Source organism: Monodon monoceros, unplaced genomic scaffold, assembly GCF_005190385.1.
Source record: "Monodon monoceros isolate NGI ecotype Baffin Bay Population unplaced genomic scaffold, NGI_Narwhal_1 Super_Scaffold_19, whole genome shotgun sequence".
Lineage (NCBI taxonomy): Eukaryota > Metazoa > Chordata > Mammalia > Artiodactyla > Monodontidae > Monodon > Monodon monoceros.
The window spans coordinates 14,878,652-14,902,028 of NW_021703775.1; the positions used below are offsets into that span (position 1 = coordinate 14,878,652).

The following is a 23,377-nucleotide window of genomic DNA, read 5'->3' on the forward strand; positions in this document are numbered from 1 at the left end:
GTATCTCCTGTGTGTGTATGTTATACTTCCTAATGCTTACATTCAGTTATACATTTTTGGCAATACTACTACATAAGTGATGTATGTTCCCTGTGAATAGTGTCAAAAGACACAGAATGTTGATTTGTCCCATTACTGGTGATGTTAACATGTTAGTTAAGGTGGTGTCTGTGAGGTTTCGTTACTGCAAACTTACTATTTTCTCTCTTTAAATCAATAAATAGTCTATGCAGAAACGCTTTGAGACAATATCCTTTTCCTCATCATATCTTTGCATACTCGTTCTAGTATGAATTAGAGATTCTTGCCTATTTCTGCAGCAGTGATTTTTCCTTATGTTTTCCTTCTACGTTTACTAATTGGCATTTTACTGTAAGGAAGAGCTTTCCATTCTCACTCCATTCCTTCATTCACAAAATGGACTCATGTATTCTCATTTTATTCAAAGACTGTTATAGTCATTACTTATTTTAATGGTCAAATTGTCCCAGGGAGACCCTTCAAGTTGGCTTTTTAATTTTTTCTGCATGTCGCCATTACTCCTTAGGCACCTTCTTATTTTTTGGTTCAACAATATGCTCTGGGCTGTTCTTGTACTTTCCCTGCCCCAGGTTTTGAATAAGCCATTTCTCCAAAGAGATTTGGTTCCTTTTGATTTGGAATGATATACAGAAAACAATGTGTGGACACCAAATATGCTCATTGTTACTAGGATGTCACTGCTTCTAGGCCATCTCAGCAAGCAGATCTAGGATACACACAAACACCTCACATAAATACATATATACACAAAACCCTATACATAGTGCTCTTTCTATCGATCAATTAAAGATCATGAGTTCATAACTCCAGTTCCAATATAACAGCATTCTGGCTTTTCCTCTTCCATATTTGGATGGGGATGAATAACCTCATTTCATTAGCCACAATATTTAGGTATTTGCTTAACTCCAGAATACACAGAAAGTCATTTCAGAATTGCTAACACACTAATACCACTATGAAAAACAGACTAAGTGGAATTCAATATTTATTATAGTTATAGTGGTCTTTAGCTTAGGGTATATGGGCAAAATAGTGTGTTTAAAAGTTACTTGTTTTAGTTTTTTTCCCCTTCCTTGCAGTGTGGTTATGTTATTCATTTGAAATATAGTCTAGTTCTTTTGTTTTCATTGTATTCTATTTTATGGTTTTGTTTCCCCATTCTTATTGATTTTTAAGTGCTATATTAAAAAGTATACTCAGAACTAAGCGTGACTCTTCCCATCTTTTCTACTCCATACCCACCATCCTGTCTACACCATTCCCACTGTCTCCTCTAGGTAACAAATTTCCTTAGTTTCTGGTTTATCTCGTCTTCCTCCCTATTTTCTGACATAAAAAGTAGCACACTATAGATATTCTTTTCTACTTTGCTTTTTTCACCTAACAATGTATCCTGGAAATCGCTCCATATTAGTTGGTAGATATTTTCCGTATTATTTTGTTCAGCTGCATAGTCCTCCTCTGTGTAAATGTACCATAGTTCATCCTATGTATTTTGGGAGTTTCTGATATTTTATAAAAATAATAATGTTAACAAAATCTAGTGCATATGTACTTTTGTATTGCTGGGCATGCATCTTCTGGGTACATATTTAAAGGTGGAATTGCTGGATCAAATGGTAAATACATAATATATAGTTTTGTTATATATTGTAAAATTCTCCATTATTTGCATTCTCAAAGGCAAAGTGTGAAGAGCATTTGTTTATCCATAAGCTAGCCAATGGAATGTGTTGTCATACTTTTGAATTTTGCTAATCTGATAGTTGAGAAATGCTACCTCAATTTTGTTTCCATTTGCATTTCTCTTATAAGTGAGGTAGAATATGTTTTCATGTGTCTAGGTTCTTGTTTTTGGTGAGTTTTTTATCATATGTTTTGACCATTTTTCTACCTAGTTTTTGTCTCCTCCCTGCTCCCCATTGGCAAGAGTTCTTCATGTATAAAAATATTAGCCCTTAGCTGTGATTTATATGCTGCAAATAGATTCTCCCAGTTTGTAATTGTATTTTTACTTTGTTTATATATTTTTTTGCCTTGAAAAGTTTTAAAAAACTTTATACCATCAAATTTATCAATTTGTGCCATTATTGCATCTGGATTTTGAGTCATAGCTAGATAACCTTTCTTTATGAACAAGATTATAGAAGAATTCACCCATGTTTTCTTCTAGAACTTGTATGATTTAAATAAATTTTTAGATCTCTGATCCAGTTATTTTTATATACAATGTGAGATATGTATCTAACTTTAACTTTGTACCAAAGGCTAATCAGTTATCCCAGCACTATTTATGAAAACGTCCAAATATATCTCAGTGATCTGAAATACCATGTTTTTTATTTAATAAATTTTCATGTGTACTTAGGTGTATTTCTGGATTTTCTATTCTGTTCCACTGGTCTGATAGCCAATACCACAATCTTTTAGTTATAGAGTTTATATTTAATACCTGGTAAGAATAATATCCCAAATAGCTTTTCTTTTTTAGGGTTTTCCTAGCTTCTATGCATGTCTATTATTACATATAGGCTTTACTATAAACTTATGCTCTATGATAAAGCTTATTAGTATTTTTATTGGCATTGTGTTAAATTTATAGATTAACCTAGGGACAACAGATATCTATTATGTTGAGTCATTCCATCTAAGAATATTTCTTTAAGTCTATTTTTGTGTCTTCCAGAAGCCTTTAAGAAAACTTAAAAAGATATCCTTATATAGGTTTTTTAAAACATTTCTTATTAGGTTTACTCCTAAATATTATATATTACCTGCTTTGTTGTTATAACAATGAAGTTTTTTCCACCAAGCATTTTCAGTATTCTAGAACAATTTATGTGCTATTGTGAATATCTGGTCTTTGGAGAGTTGATAAAATTCCCCTGTGAAACCATCTGGGCCTGGTGCTTTTTACAAGGTATTTCTTTGATAACTTCCTCTATTTCTTCTGTGGAGATTGGTAAGCTTTTTATTTTTAATGTGGTTGATTTAGATTACCATGTTTCCCTAAAAATACTACCTATTTAATCTAGGCTTTCAAATTTATTTGGATAAATGTCTGCAAGGCAATCCCTCATTTTTTTTTTCTGTTTAGATGGCTATTTCCTTGTTATTTGTCATTGATTATGTTAGTTAGGACTTCTATATCCTTATTTATTTTTCTCCTACTTGACCTGCCTTATGATGAGAGTTGCATGTTAAAGTCTTCTATTCACAGTGTTTCTATTTATGTTCCATTTGTGTCTCATTGCAACTCTTTGCCTTTTGCAAGTGTTTCCTGTATATATATGTGGTGCATAGAAATTTATAGCCCTGACTCATAGGATCACAAATCTTGCTTTCTTATTGTTTACATTTGTCTCTACACCACTGAGCACCACTTCATTTTCAGTCTTTCTAAAGAAAGACTAAACGTCCCCTACCAGGGTGGTATATTTGTTACAATTGATGAGCCTACATTGACACATCATAATCACCCAAAATCCATTGTTTACATTATGGTTCACTCTTGGTATGGAACATTCTATGGGTTTGGACAAATATATAATGACATTTATCCATCATTATGGAATTATACAGAGTGTTTCCACTGTCCTAAAAATCAGTGTTTTGCCTCTTCACTCCCCCACCCTCAACCCCCTGGTAACCACGGACCTTTTTACTGTCTCCATGTTTTTGCCTTTTTCAGAATGTCATATAGCTGGAATCATACAGTATTCCCATTACACATATGTTACACCTTTTGAAGTTGTCCTACAGTGTTCTTGGATAGTCTGTTGTGTTTTTTTCAGTCTTTGCTTTTTGGTTTTCAGGACTCTATTGATATATTCTATGGCTCAGAGATTCTTTCCTCAGCTGTGTCTAGTCTACTAATAAGCTCATCAAAGGCATTATTCATTTCTGCTATGTTTTGTTTTTTACCTCTAGCACTTCTTTTTGGTTATTTCTTAGGATTTCCATCTCTCTGCTTACATTGCCCATCTGTTCTTTCATGCTGTTTATCTTATCCATTGGAGCCCTTAGCATATTAATCATAGTTGTTTTAAATTCTGGGTCTGATATTTCCAATATCCCTGCCATGTCTGGGTCTGATACTTGCTCTGTCTTCTAATTTTTTCCCCTTATTAATGTGCCTTATAACTTTTTTTGATAATTGGACATGATGTATTTGGTAAAAGGAACTGCTGTTAATAGGTCCTTAGTAAGGGGATGGTATGTGTCAGCGGAGGGGATATATTCTATAGTCCTTTGATTAGGTCTCAGTCTTTTAGTGAGCCAATGCCTCTGAACTGTGAACTTCATAAATATTTCTCACTTTTTTTTCCTCTCTCCTTAGGTGGGACAGATGGCTAGAGTGGGCTGGAGTTGTGTATTTCCCCCCCCCCCCAGGTAAGTTAGGATCAAGTAATACACTAGCAAATTAGGTTCTGGTTAACTAATTTCCTCTGAGGGTAGGCCTTGTTGAGAAGAGGGTGCTCTGACATATTTCAAATTATTCCTTTTCCCCTCTCCCTGCTGGAAGCATGAGAGAATTTTTCTCTAATATTTACTGTGAGAATCTGGTTGAGTTCTTGCAGGTAAATTTCATAATAATGTGGGGGTTCCCTATAACTGGGTCCCTGGAGATTTTTAACTCTCAGAGTTATTCACACTGAGCCTCCTACAATTCATCAGTTACAGTTCAGGTTTTCCTGTCTGGCACTGGTTCTCACTGACGTTTCTGCTCATAGTCTCTGCTCTCAGAAGCCATGACTCCCTGTTTTCATCTCTCTGTCTTTACAGTTTTGAGGGCTGTGGTTTCCCCTGTGTCCTCCCCTCTATTACAGATCCTATAGCAGTCTGTTCAGTCAGTGTGTTCAGCTTTTTACTTGTTAGAATAGACTGGCAACTTCCAAGCTCCTTACATGTGGATCCAGAAATAGGAAGATCAGTCCTTTTGCCAAGTTATCTCCTGGTTGGATGAAACTCATCCCAATTTCATGAAAAATCCTGATCAGCACCAAAAACCCTAGGCCCTTGCCTTTTTAAAACTATTTTTCTATAGCCTTGATATTTGAAGGACTAGCTTGGTTAGATAAAAATTATTGATTCGCATTATCTGCTCTTGAGTTTCATTAAAAATGCTGTTCCATCATTGCCTTTCTTTATACGTTGTTTTTGAGAAGCCTGATGCTAGTCTAATTCTCTTACTTTTGTAAGTTATTTTTATTGTGCTGTGAGACCTGGAGGAATTTTTCTTTAGCTTTAAAAGCTAATAGTTTTAAAAGGATGTATCTCAGGGTTGATTTTTCTAGGTCAATTTTCCAAGGCACTCTGTGGGCCCTTTCAATATATAGATTCACATTTTCTTTTCTTGGACTATAGTTATGTGTTTGTTCTACCCTTTGTTTTGTTTTTCTCCTTCAGACACTCCAATTATATGTATGTTATTTCTTCTTTGCCTGTTTTCTATTTCAATTATTTTCTCTCTGACCATTTTTACTTCTAACTCTAGCTTATTTTCATTCTCCTGATTGTCTTCCTGTCTTCATACTAATTATTACATATTCATTTCAGGTTATTTTCTCCGGCATGATGCAATTTAGTCTTGATTTCTGAGATAATTTTGTCTTTTTAAAAAAAGTTCCATTTTTATTTTAAATTTTGAAATTTTTTGATATAATGTTGAGGCTATTTACTTTAGTTTATAGTGCAGCTTTTGTTTCATGTTTTATGGGAGGGAAGAGAAGGAATATTTTAATTTTCACTTTCTATTTTCTCCTTATAGTACCTCCTGAGGTATTTAATGTATTTTAATTTCTTCAGCTCATGGATTTGAGTGATTTACAAAATTTATAATTCAAGGGCATTCTGTTTTGTCAGTAGAGCAATGTGCAGATTATTTTATTTTAGTTTTTGGTTGTGGGGAAAGAGTTGGGTGTATTCTGGTTTTCTGGTTCTTTTTGTCTTGCAGGGCCTTACATTTTCACCAGTTGCTCTATTTTCCCTGTACCACCCAGTGTTCAGATAATGTCTCTTCCTCCTTTTTAACCTTATTTCCCCCCCTCAAAAAGTGATACCCTCTTGAATAGCTTGTGCTTTTAAGTCTCTTTCTTATAATCAGTGCTCTAATCTACCAGGACTTAAAAAAAAAATCACTTTAGCATTTAGAGATTAAGTAGCATTTAATCTAAAGATAAGACAGGAAGAAAATATGTTTCCCAGTTTCTTAAAAATCAAAAATATTATAAAAATAGTTTTAGTAAAAGAAAGTATACCTTTATTTGAAAGATAATTGTGTGAAAATTCTTATCATCATCAAATACTGCTGATAAGCTTGGACCAAATCCACAAGTTTTTTCTTCCAATTTGTTGTTAATGTAAGGGCTGGTAAAAGCATCAAAATGTGAATCAGGCACAAGATTAGGAAGTGATAACACAGCGTTTTGGAAATGGTTAATTGCGCCTGAAATACCATCCTGTTGGAGAGAAAAGCACAAGCATAAATGTAAACACACACATGGTTATATTTATAAAAGGTTTTGAATTTTCTAAACTGCTAAAATAAATAAGAATAACTCATTCAACAATGCCAGGTACTGCAATTGACTCTGAATATACAACAAATCAGAAGACACAGCCCCTGTCTTCAGGAAATATGTATTCTAATTGAAAGAGAGGTAGATAAGCAAAAAGTTGCAACACATTAAGATGAATATATTACATTCATTTGAAATATGAACAAAACACAGAAAAGTCATAAGGGAAGGAAGGCCAAAGTATGCCTAAGAGAATCAGGGAAAGTTCAAAAGGTGGGTTAAAAGTTCATATTCTTTGAGCAGTAATTTCCATCCTAGATATCAATCCTAAGAGAAGAAATTAGGTATGTAAACAATGATTCACGTGGAAGGGCAGTCACTGAAGCATTAATTATAATAAAAACTAATTAGAAAAAATACCTTAGTGTTCAAAAATAGAATGGTTAAGTTATGGTATATTTATATGAATGGAAATTAGGCATCCCTTCAAAGATTGATTAGTGACATGGGAAAAAGCTTATAATGTAATCTTAAGTTAAAAAAAAGAGCAGGATGAAACTGATGTATAATATCCCATTTTAAAAATGTATGTGTAAAATCTCATGGTAAGTTAGGTGTGTTGGTATATCAGTATGTACTAAAACAAGATTGGAAAAAAAGTATAAAAATGTTAAAAGGTTGTTTCTATTTCTAACACATGGTATTACAGATGATTTTAATAATCATTTTATGTGTTTTTCAAGTTTGATGAGCACGAATTAATTTATAATAATATATATCTAAATGATATAAAGGTACTTCTTGAGAAGAGTCTTAAAAGACGAGCAGGAGCTTGTCAAGTATACAAGATGGGAGTACAGTCCTTGTAAGTCATTGTATGTGAGAGGCCCAAGGGGGGCTGGCAGGTCTGGGTGCTGGAGCATAAGTGTCAGTGTGGAAAAATGCAGTCATGATGCTGTCGGCCCCTTCTTGAAAGGCCCTGTGAGTGATGCTGGGTTCCAGTGTTAGCCGGTGGTCTGGCATTCCCCAGATTGTGACCATGGACTATCCTGAGTTAAAAGGGTCCCAATGTCACTTAAGTTTGGGAAGAAAGCTTAGGTTAAACAGGATTTTCCTCTGGATCTACAAAACAGGATTTTCCATATTTGTTAATATGCAAATGCATATCACAAACCCTTTTCTCCTAGAATGCCTATCAACATCTCACAGAGCATCCTATAGACAATGAAGAGATTTAATTTTAAGTGACATGATCAGATTTGCCTATGAAATAATCTTGCAGTCAGCAATGTAGAAAATGGACTAGAAAGAAGAGGGGCAGGCAGGTCAGAAGAGACCATCACAGCAGGCCAGGTAATAGGTGATGAGGTTCCCATCGAGGGGAGGTGCAACTAAGGTCAACACACAGGACTCGCTGCCTTGATCTCAAAGAGGTAAGGGAGGATCTAGGATGACTCCTGGATTACTGGTTTGGGCATGTGGATACTGCCTTTCATTGAAATGGAGATATGGAAGGAGGAGCAAGTTTTGGAAGAAGTTGATAAGTTCAATTTATTTTGGTGAGTTGGAGTTAATTGTGGAGATTTCCAGTTGGCTCCAAGTCTGAAGTCTAGAAGAAAAGTACACGATGGAAATATTTATTTAAAGTCACCATTCTGGAAGTGGTAGTTGGAACAACAGGCATGGACACAAGCCCCCAGAGGAACATAAAACATGTGAAGAGGAGGGAGCCTTTCAGGATCGCAACAGTCAAAGGTCAGACAAAAAAAGTGACTCCAAAGTAGAGTACTGAAAAGGAAAAAATGTTGGCACAGGAGTAAAACCATGAGAATCTAAACCAAGGGGGAGTCTGTTTCCAGAGGCGGGAGCAGTAAATAGAGTCATATGCCACAGGAAGTCTGTCAAACACAATAGGAAAGAAAAGAACTGGAAAATGTATGTTGGATCAAGTATTAGGAAACCACAGTTAACCCAAGAAAGAACAATGTGGGAAACCACAGTTAACCCAAGAAAGAACAATGTCAGATGTCAAGATTTAGGTATATAATTTTCCTTTAGACGAAGCTGTATGGTGTGTATGTGTGTTTGAAATGTTAAGACTAATGACCAAAATCAGAGCGAGAAAAAGTAGAAAATTCATGAGTGATCCACTCATGGCAGTTTATACTGCCCTTGGCTAATATGGGATTACAGGAAGCAAAATCTTATGTGTGGTGTGAACACATGAACATGCTTGGCCTATGACTTCATGGGGAGGAATTAAGAACACCCCTGTGGGGAGTTGGACCCTACAACAGGAAATACGGAGAATGTTAAGGTTTTCAAGGCTTGTCACTTGGAGCTTAAGGAGAGTAACCAGCTGGTTGCTGGAGAGAGCTTTCTTGCATCATCTACTACACAGAAACCTCTGCCTTCCACGTGAAGGCCAAGAGCCTTCTGGCCCGGAAGGGACATGAGAGCCCAGTGCCTCTCTGAGGGGGAGCTCCTGAACGAAGGTCCAACCACAGGGAACTCAGCAGTCTGCTTGCCCTTGTAAATAACCTAAAATAGCCTCTGATGATCTGATAAATAATTACGGGGTCACAGACTGCTGGAAGAGGAAGCAACCTTGAAACTCATCTACCTCCTCATCTCACAGATGCATAAACTGAACCCCAGAGAGGTAAGTGGTTTCCCCACAGGAGTAAAGTCAAGACTAGAAGCTAGAGATTCGGAGTCAAGACTAGAAGCTAGAGATCCTGACTACTGGTGTTTTTGTACCAATACACAGCTAAGGGCAGAAAATATAGACTCTGATTGGTTTATTAATCTATGCCTGTACCCAAATGGGGAAGGCAGAACCCTAAGATGGCTCCCAAGATCCCCTCTCCCTGGTTTACATGCCCTGTGTAATCCCCTCCTCTTGAGTATGGGGGGATCTGTGAATGTGATGGGATGCCACAGCCATGATTATGTTATATTACAGGGAAAGCTGAAGGGACTTTGCAGATATGATTAGGCTGACTTTGAGTTAGTCCAAAAGGTGATTATCCCGGGTAGACCTGTCTGAATCAAGTGAAAGCCCTTAAAAGAGGGATTGGGCCCTTCCCAAAGGAGATTCTTCAGCTGGTCTTGAAGAATCAAACACCCATATTGTAAACGGCTTATAGAGTTGGCCACATGAACTATAGGAGCTATAGGTGATTCCTAGGATCTAAGGGTGGTGTCCACTGGACTTCCCTCAAGAAACCAGGGACTTCAATCCCATAGCTGCTTAGAGATGAATTTTTTTCAACCACCTGAGGGAACTTGGAAGTGGATCCTTCTCCATTCAAGCCTCTAAGGAGACCTCAGCCCAGACAATCCCCAAAGGGCAGCCTGCATGGAGAGGCCCTGAAGCGGAGAAGAAGCTAAGCTAAGATCCCTGACCCGCGAGACTGAAGCAATAAATGGTTGTTGCTTTAACCTGCCAAATAGGTGGTAATCTGCTGCACAGCATTCGATACCAAAACAACGCTCAGATGCAACATACTTGAAAAGATTTCAAAAATGGTACTTACAACACAGTGATTTCTTGGAGGGATGCCTCTAGTCAATTTTACATTTTGTATAGCTTCTGTTCTCTCGGTGGTGTATCCTACCAAGCCCCTAGTCTGTCTCAAGTTAAAGAAACTGTGCTAAACTTTCAGATACCTTTTATGTAGATGCCATGCTGTGTGCAGAACAATGCTTTGTCTTTTCCTTACGATCATTTTGGAGAAGGGACAATAGCAACCCTGCCAATCATGTGACATTTTCCAAAAGGTATTTATACATGGATGTTATATGAGGAAACACATACCAAAAAATCTTCCAAAGGAGGCTCAAAGAGCAGTGACTGGACTGTCAAAATCAGTTCTGTGACAAACATGGGAATGAGAGATTCATCTTCTTCCTGCTTCTCCAACACGGGGGTCCCCTGAAATGAGCACTTCTGCAGTGTTATAAAGATATAAGTACCAAGGTCTAAAATTTAAAAAAACCTCTGTATTACAGAAGGCACATAAACTTAAGCTTACACAATTAGCTGATGTTATAATGTTGGCATGTCTTTCAAAGAATACTACCATAGAAATTAAAAAATAAAGGCAAATATGGAACGACTACATGGCAGTGTAAAACTTCTCTCCTTGTAAAAACACTATCAACGAAGTGGAAAGGCAAACAACAAACTGGAAAAATATATCAGTAATGTATATAGTAATGCAGATAGAAGGTTGGTTATATTTAAATAGAAATATACTTGATATAGTCAATAGAAATATATACTAATAACATCATAATTGATATGAAATAGAAAGATATTTAAATAGAAAAATGGGCAAAGGGCATAATCTGACATTTTTTAAAGGAAATATCAATCAACATCCTCCTCCTTCTCTTCCTCAAGATATTAATAGTTTATTCAGTAACATTTATTGAGTATTTACTGTGTGCCAGGCAGTGCTAACTATTCATGTAAATCCCACACCAATCATATGTAGCAGGCGTCATTTTTATTCCCATGAGAAAACTACGATCTGGAGAAGGTAAGACATTTCATTAAGGACACACTGGTTTGAAGGTGGCAGATCAGAACTGACACCCAGGTCTTTCTCATCATGAGACCTATACTCTTATCCCCGTACTGTGGTGGCAGTTAAAGGAATATAACATTTAAAAGTAGTGACATATTACTTTACATCCATCAGATGGACAAAGACTGAAATGAATGATAATATCTAGTGTGCATATGGCCAAAGGCTCCTTCTCGAACATTGCTAGGAAGATTGTAAAGTGACACAAAACGTTCTAGAAAGTTATGCATCAGGTTCAAAAGCCTTAACAAGTGAGCATATTTCTGATCCAACAATTCCACATCTAGGAATTTCTTCTAAGGGGAAGAATTAGAGATGTGTGAAAAATGTATAGACAAAGATATTCTTTGCAGCATTATTTGGACTAGTGAGAAAGTGATCAATAACAGAAAATTACTTACAAGATGTATAATACATTTCTATGTGAGAATGTTATATGGAAAAAATACATATTGACTTGGGAGATTTTTCATAATACATTGCTAAGTGGAAAAAGTAGGTGATAAAGCAGTAAGTAAAGTATGATTCCTTTCTTTCCCCCTTGGAAATAGTTAACTTGGTATAGCAGAGGATGCTTTTCTTTGTATACTTCTGTGTTTTTCAAATTTTCTGCACTTAGCATATATTACTTTTAAAATTAGAAATATAAATGTTACTTTCAAAATGTGGTAGTATTGAGGAAAAAAAGGAATTGAGAATAGGGAAGGAGAGAAAGTAATGAAAAGGAGTATGCAGCTAAAATTCAACTTTTGGAGTAAAGGAAAACTATGGCAAAGAGCGACAGGCCTTGAAACTGCATATTGGGTCTCCTGGGGGGATGCAGAGATATGAAGGTAGGAAGCTTGATGAAACCAGATATGCACGTTTTGCTATGTTTTTAGGTATCTGTCATGGATGGAGCTGGGGAAAAGCTTATTGGGCTATCAGATAAGCTATGTTAGAATGCACAAATTTGTGCATTTAATCTCAAATGTCTCACATTACTCTGTGTTTCTAAGATCAACATCCTCCTAAGAGGTTATTCACTGAAAGCACAAAGGTTTGCTCCCATGATTTGCTCCTTCTCGCCTCTAAACCATTGTTTATCTCTTTCATTTATACCACCTTCCCTGCTTCTCTCTGACAGTTTATGCTCACGATGACCCGTGAACTGTAAGCTTCTTGGGGGCAAGTATTCTATCTATGCTTTTTATCACTGTGTACCCAATACCCAGCATAGGGATTGGTACATAGATACTTAAGGAATATTTATTGAGTGAACACATGAGGAACCTTTAGCAAGTGCCTGTGAGAGAGACTGCAATATTCAGCACAATGGATGCTTTCTCTGCTATTAGATACTTGCTGATATGCTGATTTTCATTCTGTCATTTCATGTGTGTATGGTAGACTCTGATTATACTGTGAAATTCTCTAAGCATTTCTCCTATTTTTCCAGTACACAGAAAATAGCATAATTCACAGTGCATAGTAAGCACTCCTCAATAAATGTTGACCAATGAATTTTCTTAATTGTGTCTGAATATACCTTTTTATCAGCGACTTCAGGCTTCTCTTCTGTAATCCATTTCTGAATGACATCTGCTGAAGGTGTCCGTTTTAACTTATCAGTGAGATAACTCAAAAGGTAGCTAGCAGAATTTACTGTTAGGACATGCATTGTGTTCTCAATTAGATAGTCATTTAGACGAATAAAGCTTGAAAAGAAAAAAAAATACTACCCTCAGAATGGGAGAAAATATTTGTAAATGAAGCAACTGACAAAGGATCAATCTCCAAAATATACAATCAGCTCAATATTAAAAAAACAAACAACCCAATCCAAAAATGGGCAGAAGACCTAAATAGACATTTCTCCAAAGAAGATATACAGATTGACAACAAACACATGAAAGGATGCTCAACATCACTAATCATGAGAGAAATGCAAATCAAAACTACAATGAGATATCACCTCACACCAGTCGGAATGGCCATCATCAAAAAGTCTACAAACAATAAATGCTGGAGAGGGTGTGGAGAAAAGCGAACACTCTTGCACTGTTGGTGGGAATGTAAATTGATACAGCCACTATGGAGAACAGTATGGAGGTTCCTTAAAAAACTAAAAATAGAACTACCATACAACCCAGCAATCCCACTACCGGGCATATACCCGGAGAAAACCACAATTCAAAAAGAGTCATGTACCACAATGTTCATTGCAGCACTATTTACAATAGCCAGGACATGAAAGCAACCTAAATGTCCATTGACAGACAAATGGATAAAGAAGATGTGGCATATATATACAATGGAATATTACTCAGCCATAAAAAGAAACGAAATTGAGTTATTTGTAGTGAGGTGGATGGACCTCGAGTCTGTCATACAAAGTGAAGTAAGTCAGAAAGAGAAAAACAAATACCATATGCTAACACATATATACAGAATCTAACAAACAAACAAACAAAAGGTTCTGAAGAACCTAGAGGCAGGACAGGAATAAAGACACAGACGTAGAGAATGGACTTGAGGACACGGGGAGGGGGAAGGGTAAGCTGGGACGAAGTGAGAGAGGGGCATGGACATATACACACTACCAAACATAAAATAGATAGCTAGTGGGAAGCAGCCGCATAGCACAGGGTGATCAGCTTGGTGCTTTGTGTCCACCTAGAGGGGTGGGTTAGGGAGGATGGGAGGGAGACGCAAGAGGGAGGAGATATGGGGATATATGTATATGTGTAGCTGATTCACTTTGTTATACAGCAGAAACTAACACACAATTATAAAGCAATTATACTCCAATAAAGATGTTAAAAAAAAAAGATTGGGGATGGTGGTGGGGGAAGGAGTGAGTGTGACTATAAAAGGGTAGCATGGGGGAAATATTGACAGTGATAGAATAGTTTTGTATCTTGATTGTGGTGGTAGTTACACAAATCTACACATGTGATAACATGATACACTGTACACCATACAATGTCAATTTTCTGGTTTTTATATTGTATTTATAGTTATGTAAGATGTAACCACTGAGGGAAACTAAGTGAAGAGTACACAGGACCTCTCTTCACTTCGTTTTTTGCAATTTCTTGCAAATCTATGATTATCTCAAAATTAAAAAAAAAAATCAAACTGCCAGAGTTCAAATCCAGGCTCTACTGTATGAATTTGGGCTTATTTAACTAATCTGTGCATCGTTTTGTCATCTGTAAAATGAGGACAACAGCATCTACCAAGTTATGGCAAGAAACAAAGAAATCAATACCTAAAAAAGGATGAACTCCTGATACGGAATGTGGATGAATCTCAAAAGCATGCTAAGTAAAAGACACAAGAGACTATATATTATATAGATCTGTTCATATGACATTTTGGAAAAGGCAGAAACTATAGGGAAAGAAATCAGATCTTGGTTGCCTAGAGCTGGATATAAAGACAGGGGACTGAACACATCTCTGAGTAATGCCTTTTGGTATAGTTTTGACTTTTGAAGTCATCCTGATATTCTACATATTCAGTAAAATAAAAGTAAACCAACAAGGATGGGGGAAAACAACATTCAAGTAAATGCAAACAAACCAAATCAATCCAATTAACTGTATTTCAAATGTGCAACATAACCAAACCGAGCAGGGTAGAGAGTAATCCAAATACTTTCACTATATGCTCTCTGTCTAGGGGGAAAAACAGCAAACAAATCCTAACTGGTTTTAGTAGGTAAATCCAAATTGAGGAGCATCTGAAAAAACAACTGGCCTGTATTCTTCAAAAATCTCACTACCATGAAAGACAAAGAAAAGCTAAAAAGTATAGGTTAAGGAGATTAGAGACATGACAACTACATGATCTTGAACTGTATCATTTATTGGAGAGAAAAAAAAATGTCTTAAAGGACATTATTGGAACAAATAATTGACAAGAGTGAAATACTGTAACTGTAGATTAAAGTATTGAAATATATATAAAAAAGAAAAACAGTACTGCTTCAGTTTTCTATACTTACTACCTATTTTTGAAAGTGACTCTAATGCAAATATTTAAAATTTTAAATATCATAATTTCTCTTTGACTTTCCATTTATATTACAATATCAGAGATTAATTGTACAGAATAGTTGTTCTTAGACATTCTTCACTTTAAAACACAAATATACTCAAATATATAGCATCAATTTAGCTAGGCATTCTAACCATTCAGTAGGATATTTAATGAGCAATATAGTTATGAAAAAAGCACATAGCTCATTAGGGGCCATAAGATTTTTTTTAAAGATGCTTTAAAGAAGAAATCAGTAAATATATATCTGTGACTTACATTCTAATGGTAATAAAATCTTTGCTATTGAATAAATGTTGTTTGACAGCAATCGCTAACCCAAAGATGAAAATTTAATGTTTCCCTACTTGAGTGCTTAGAATGTAAACCGAGTCAGCAAGGCATTTGAAATAACTTTTTATGCTGCTTAAGTGGAGCCTGAGGGGCCTCTAGCCTATGATAGTGGCCTCAGGACTGCTTCACTGCCTTCTGTTGCAATACAGACATTACTACCAGATTATCTCACATATAAACTGGGGCACAATTAAGATTTATTAAATGGTTGTAAAATGTGGACCAAGTTAGTGAGCACAGAGTAACAGTCATCAGTGTTTTCTAGTGCCACATACAATTCTTCAGATAATATTTGGTGATTTTGTTTGCAAGAGTTAGTTGCAGTGATGAGGTTTTAGAATGACGTGGAATCCAAACTCTGGGACAATGGCAAGACCCAGTTGGGTAAGCAGGTGGAAGGTCCTGGTGAGATCCTGGAAGGTGGACTTTCTTCCCTGGTCTCCCCATGGCAACCTGCCTTAGGAAGAGGGTGGAACTTTGTGTGGCCACGCAGCTGCCTGTAGCTCTTTAGGGACCAGACAGGTGGAGCTGACCCTCCAGATCCACTCCAGGAGGCCCACAAATCTCTGTGTGCCTGACTTCTCCTTACTACAGCCTGCCCAGTGCTCCTGGCTGGGCTAGAGGGAAACAAAGCCTTAGTGATCAAAGAGGAGCTCTTGGCCTTGGACACGCCCTCCACCTTCTCTGGCTGCTTTGCTAGGTGGCAGCTGGAAGGGCAGGCTTCTGGAGCCTGCATTCAGGTTACTGTGTCCTCCAAATCCCTTATCACTAGTGAATCCTGTGATGATGGCTTTAACTTTAATGAAACTTGAGAAGGATGGATGCTCTAGTTTTTCTTGAAAGAAAGAATAACAATTTACCATGTTAGCCTCATGCAGTGATGCCTTTTGCTGGCCTGCTCTGTGTATGTCATTTTCTTGGAGTCTCCAGAAGTAGGCAACTCAATGAGACTTCCGCTTTCTGGCATTTTACAGTGACCTAAGAACAACAGAAGACACAAAGACAAGAATTCTTGTGTAAAAACTCCATTTCTTTCAATATGGATTAAGAGACAAGTAAAATTCAAAAATGACAAAATGCTTTGGTTCATGAGCTATTTCAGACTCCAGAAAACAGCCCAGTTATCCAAACAAATTCCACATCAAAGGATTTCAACTTAAGAAAAGACTCTAGACAGCTTACTAACATCTTCTTTAACAGGATCTGATTTCTGTCCCGTGCCACCTCTTTCCAGGAACACATTTACCCTCCTTTTCTGCCTGCATAAAATTATCCTTTAGAGTTCCTACCAGCTGGGGCCAATTCTGAGATCCATCCAGTCCCTTAATTTTAACAAACCTATTGTCTGTACTAGTAGGTTGGACGAACGTTTAAGCAGAGAGGCCCTGAGGCCACTATAAAATGCTTGTGAAATAAAGGTCCTGTAACCAGTTTAGAAATACTATACACAAGCAAGGGTAATGCAAGGAAGTTGTGGTACTTACTGTTTTATCCCCTTCTACAATAGACATTGAATTTATAATCTATCAAGCAAAGATTGGAAGAATTGAAAAATAGGGTCCTTATTTAAAATAGAAAAGTGGAATGAAAACGAGTTAACATTTCGGAAAGCCACCACTTCTGATCTGTTGGAGTTCTTTCCCTTTCATACCCTCAATAAGTTCATACGCACAGTCATCAGGCATAAATCCTGCAGCACACAGAGCAGCTCGACAAGCCTTTCTGACCACTTCTTTGGCCTCGTTTCGAAATTCTTCTAGGCGCCCTGTCACCTGGACATTGATAAATATGTATCATTAGTGGTACCAAAGTATCAGTAATAGTGAAAAAAAAATTCTTGAAACTTGTAGACAAAGATCCTCACCTCCTCTAGCCATACGGCTTGTGCAACTTTAAATTCTTGCAGGGTGTAAGTGTGATATTTTTCAATATAACAAAGTCCCATAAAACTCAATTGATAACACAATTCATTTATTTTAAGGAGAGCTGGTCGCAAATACTAAATGAAAACAGAAATTTATCATTATTTAGTAAAAAAAACAAAACCTTTGCCTTTTAGAAGTATAAAAATATTGGGAAAGCAAGAATGGTAGTTAAGGAAAATAAATAGCTCTATATGTTAATTTCAGCTACAGCTACAAAGTGCGTACATTGAAAAGAGACACTTCTGAAATTTTGTTCTGAAAGTATTCTTTGAATTATCAGATTTAATTTGTCTGAAGTCCTTTCTTTTCATTTTGAATACATGTCTTTTAACCATGAAATTGAGGGCAAGTAACAGAGGATGGGGAAATATCTTAAATTTCACTAGGTTAGGCTAATAGCTATTAAAAGATTCTTAGTGTTACCTTAGGACTTTACAATGTCCAGTCACCATGATAATGGTAATGGATAATGGATGGGCCCATCTATTGATCTAAGAGGTTATGATATAGAACAAAGACAAATTTTAACTTTAAAATTTCAGTGGGTAACAGTCACTATTAAGAATCTACCTTGCAATGTGGGCTGGCAGAATGAGTGGAAGTATTTGTGGAATAATGTCACATAATTTAATCTTCCTCTATGCCATCATCATAAATCAGGGTTTTAGGGTGGTGGCTTTGAAGGCACATGTTCCAAGATTGTTTCTAGGTCATTCACCCTCACTTCTAATCTAATCAAAGGAGGAGCAATAACATTATATTTTTAAAAAGTTAACTTAAATTTATTTATATGTGACACTGGTTTAAGTGTTATATATAGCACACTCTTGGACTCTTTTCTAGGAGTTTCCAAAACAGGACAACCAATAGTCATTCAGACCAACATGAAATAGTGCTTTAATTATTTTTTTTAAGTACAAATAAGGGGAAGTTAAAATTAGTAGAGTCCTCAATGAAGAGATTTATGTGACAAAACATCTAGGAAGTCATATAGCCCTTAAGATTCATCTCATGGAGAAATTTTCATGATAAAAATGAAGCAAAAATATAATATTGTAAATCAACTATACTTAATTTTAAAAAAAAGAAGCAGAAGTTTAGAGGCTATGTCTCCGAATTGAGATAAGATACTAAATAAATTAATATGAGTACATGAGTAGGAATGAGTCTGTAATTGAAATGTGGCAGTGAAAGCAAGAAAGTCCACTGTACTCTGGAGAAAAAGTCCTTGAGCCAAAAAATATAAGTTCTATTAGTAAAGGGATAAATACCTAGGATCCAGGTGGACAGCAAAACTGGTATTGATGGTCTGCCAAAAAGTTAGAGTTTGACAGTGGGAATTTGGAGGAAGAAAAAATATATATAATCTAAGAAATTACTTTGGCCTAACCTAAATATCTGGCTGTCAGCATAAAGGACAAATGTGAAAGCCGTTGTGAATGTAAGAGAGACTGAAGGTGTTTTGTTTATTTCTCCCATCATTATTTCTGCTGTTTGCAGATTTCTGATGGAATCTGGGTTAGGTGGTTCATTCTTAGGCTGGTATATCAAGAGTGCCCATTGAAAGTGATAAGCATTAGCATTATTTCAATAGTTTATAATAAGTACAAAGGGAATATAATCTTTAAAAATTCACTATGTTGTACACCTGAAATATATATTATACATCAACTATACCTCAATAAAAATTAAATTAATTAATTGAAACACAAGCACATACAAAACAATCAAGCTACTAGAGTCAATAATAAATTCTGCAAGGTTTCAGGAAACAGGCTCAATATACAAAAGTCAATTGTATTGCTATATAGAATATGTATACATATATATATATACACTATTTATATACATTTATACATGGATCATTTAGATCCCTGACTTCAGACTATACTACAAAGCTACAGTAATCAAGACAGTATGGTACTGGCACAAAAACAGAAATATAGATCAATGGAACAGGATAGAAAGCCCAGAGATAAGCCCACACACATATGGTCACCTTATCTTTGATAAAGGAGGCAAGAATATACAGTGGAGAAAAGACAGCCTCTTCAATAACTGGTGCTGGGAAAAGTGGACAGCTACATGTAAAAGTATGAAATTAGAACACTCCCTAACACCATACACAAAAATAAACTCAAAATGGATTAAAGACCTAAATGTAAGGCCAGACACTCTCAAACTCTTAGAGGAAAACATAGGCAGGACGCTCTATGACATAAATCACAGCAAGAACCTTTTTGACCCACCTCCTAGAGAAATGGAAATAAAAATAAACAAATGGGACCTAATGAAACTTAAAAGCTTTTGCACAGCAAAGGAAACCATAAACAAGACAACAGGCAACCCTCAGAATGGGCAAAAATATTTGCAAATGAAGCAACTGACAAAGGGTTAATCTCCAAAATTTATAAGCAGCTCATGCAGCTCAATAACAGAAAAACAAACAACCCAATCCAAAAATGGGCAGCAGATCTAAACAGACATTTCTCCAAAGAAGATATACAGATTGCCAACAAACACATGAAAGAATGCTCAACATCATTAATCATTAGAGAAATGCAAATCAAAACTACAATGAGATATCATCTCACACTGGTCAGAATGGCCATCACCAAAAATCTAGAAACAATAAATGCTGGAGAGGGTGTGGAGAAAAGGGAACCCTCTTGCACCGTTGGTGGGAATGTAAATTGATACAGCCACTATGGAGAAAAGTATGGAGATTCCTTAAAAAACTACAAATAGAACTACCATATGAGCCAGCAATCCCACTACTGGGCATATACCCCGAGAAAACCATAATTCAAAAAGAGTCATGTACCGCAATGTTCATTGCAGCTCTATTTACAATAGCCAGGACATGGAAGCAACCTAAGTGTCCATCAACAGATGAATGGATAAAGAAGATTTGGCACATATATGGAATGGAATATTACTCAGCCATAAAAAGAAATGAAATTGAGTTATTTGTAGTGAGGTGGATAGACCTAGAGTCTGTCATATGGAGTGAAGTCAGAAAGAGAAAAACAAATACCATATGCTAACACATATATATGGAGTCTAAGAAAAAAAAAAAAAGGTCATGAAGTACCTAGGAGTAAGACGGGAATAAAGACACAGACCTACTAGAGCATGGACTTGAGGATATGGGGAGGGGGAAGGGTAAGCTGTGACAAAGTGCGAGAGTGGCATGGACATATACACACTATCAAACGTAAAATAGATAGATAGTGGGAAGCAGCTGCATAGCACAGGGAGATCAGCTAGATGGTTTGTGACCACCTAGAGGGGTGGGATAGGGAGGGTGGGAGGGAGGGAGATGCAAGAGGGAAGAGATATGGTAACATATGTATATGTATAACTGATTTACTTTGTTATAAAGCAGAAACTAACACACCATTGTAAAGCAATTATATCCAATAAAGATGTTAAAGAAAAAAAGTCAATTGTATTGCTATATAGAATATGTATATATATATATATATATATATATACACACACACTCTTTATATACATTTATACATATATCCTTTAGATATATTCTTTATATGTATTGTAGAATACATATGTGCATTGAATACACATATATGTATGAATACACATATATACTCTCTAATAAATATATATTCTACATATATAAAATGAAAAATCCAAAATGAAATTTAAGAAAACAATTCCATTTACAATAGTATCAAAAAGAATAAAATATTTGGGAGTAAATTTGACAAAAGAAATGTAAAATATATACTCTGAAAACTACAAAACATTGTTGAAAGAAATTGAAGAACACCTAAATAAATGGAAAAGGATTATATGTTCACAGACTAGAAAAGTTAATGCTGTTAAAATGGCAATATTTCCTAAATTGATCTACAGATTTAAAGCATTCCCTATCAAAATCCCAACTGGCTTCCTTGCAGAAATTGACAAACTGATCTTAAAATTCATGTGGAAATTCAAGAGGCCCAGGGAAGTCACACTTCCTAATTTCAAAATTTACTCCTAACCTACAGTACTCAAGATAGTGTGGTACTGGCATAAGGATAGATATAGATCAACAGAAAAAAACTGAAAGTGCAGAAATCCTCATATTTACAGGCAATTGCAGACAAGGGTGTCAGGAAAATTCAAGGTGGAAAGAATAGTCTTTGCAACAAATGGTGCTGGGACAACTGGACAGCCACATGCAAAAGGATGAAGGTGAACCCATACCTCACGCCATCAGCAAAAATTAACTTGAGATGGATTGAAGAACTAAATGTAAGAGTTAAAACTATAGAACTATTAGAAGAAAATATAGGGCTAAATTTTTGTGACCTGAGATGAAGCAATAGATTTTTATACCAAAAACACAAGCAGCAAAAGAAAAAAATGGACAAAACAGACATCATCAAAATTAAGAACTTTTATGCTTCAAAGGACACGATCATGAAAGTGCAAAGACCCATAAAATGGGAGAAAAGTTTTGCAAATTATATATCTGATAAGGGATTTGTATCCAGAATATATAAAGAATTCTTACAACTCAATAGTAAAATACAGGTAACTTAATTAAAAATGGGCAAAGTATCTGAATAGACAGTTCTCCAGATAAGATATACAAATGGCCAAAAGGCACATGAAAAGATGCTCACCATCATTAGTCATCAGGGTAATAGAAATCAAAACCACAATGAAATGCCACTTCACAACCAGTAAGAAAAGCTATAATGAAAAATGCAGATGTAATGTTGAGAATACGGAGAAACTGAAGCCTTCATATGCTGTTGGTGGTAATGTAAAATTGTGCAGTGGCTTTGGAAAACTGTTTTGCAGTTCCTCAAAATGTTAAACACAGAGTTACTAATGACCTAGCAATTCCACTCCTAGGTATATACCCAAAGACATAAAAACATATGTCTAGATTAAAACTTGTACACAAATATTCATAGCAGCTTTATTCATAATAAAGCCAAAAAGTGGAATAACCCCAATATCCATCAATAGGTGGATGGATAAATAAAACATACATATGTATACAAGTGAATATTATTGACCAATAAAAAGAAATGTCATGCTACAACATAGATGGACCTTCAAAATATTATGCTAAGTAAAAAAGCCAGTCACAAAGGACCACATATTGTATGGTTCTATTTATATGAAATGTATAGATTAGGCACATCAAGAGAGAAAAGTCATAGACTAGTGGGTGTCCAGAGCTGGGGCAGGGGTTGGTCTGGGGGAGTTAGGGAGAAATGGAGAGTGATGCTAATCACTCTTTTTGGAATGGTGGGAATGTTCTAAAATAGACTGTGGTGATGGTTGATCAATTCTATGAATATATTAAAACCATTCAATTGTATACTTTAAAAGAATGAATTGTATGAATCATACTTCAATAAAGTTGTTATTAGGAAATGTGGGCACAGATGCCAATAAGGTTGGTTACTAAAAATAATCATAAATAGAAAAATTTCAAGGACAGCTCCACATTTATCCCTTCAACACAGTCTAAAAGAATCAGCCCCCTTAATTAACTCACTGTAAATATAAGACTAGTGGTAAGTGTGTGGATAATGATAGCATCTAATAGATATTTAAACCAACACAATGGCTCGATTAGTTATGTCAACCTAAGATTAAAATGATGAGAACTTTCTAGTCTGCTTGGGCTACATTAAAAAGAAAATATTGTCAAGGTCAAAGCACTATTGGTATGAATAGTGAGCAGAGAGAATGACAATTCTCAGCACATTAAAAAAAGAGAAAAAGCCTTATGAATTGATACAGGTTAAATGCAAGAGGAGCTATTTTACTTACCTAGGAATAAATTTATGAAATGTATAGTGTCCAAGACAAGGTAAAAGATGAAAGGTGGTAAAAAGGTAGTAAAATAGGTTCAAATCCTTGATAGATCCTTAGTGAAATT

At 35.9% G+C, this 23,377-nt stretch overlaps 1 protein-coding gene across 1 annotated transcript in view; it reads right to left on the reverse strand.

Annotated features, from left to right (window-relative positions):
- DNAH6 (dynein axonemal heavy chain 6) overlaps positions 1-23,377 on the reverse strand; it is a 291,735-nt gene that overhangs the window by 222,498 nt on the left and 45,860 nt on the right. The window contains exons 6-11 of the mRNA XM_029232839.1: positions 17,403-17,537; positions 17,190-17,310; positions 16,399-16,516; positions 12,690-12,858; positions 10,387-10,503; positions 6,306-6,506 (exon numbers count right to left, since the gene is read on the reverse strand). Coding sequence (XP_029088672.1) covers positions 6,306-6,506; positions 10,387-10,503; positions 12,690-12,858; positions 16,399-16,516; positions 17,190-17,310; positions 17,403-17,537 — 861 coding nt within the window. The remainder of the gene's footprint in view (positions 1-6,305; positions 6,507-10,386; positions 10,504-12,689; positions 12,859-16,398; positions 16,517-17,189; positions 17,311-17,402; positions 17,538-23,377) is intronic.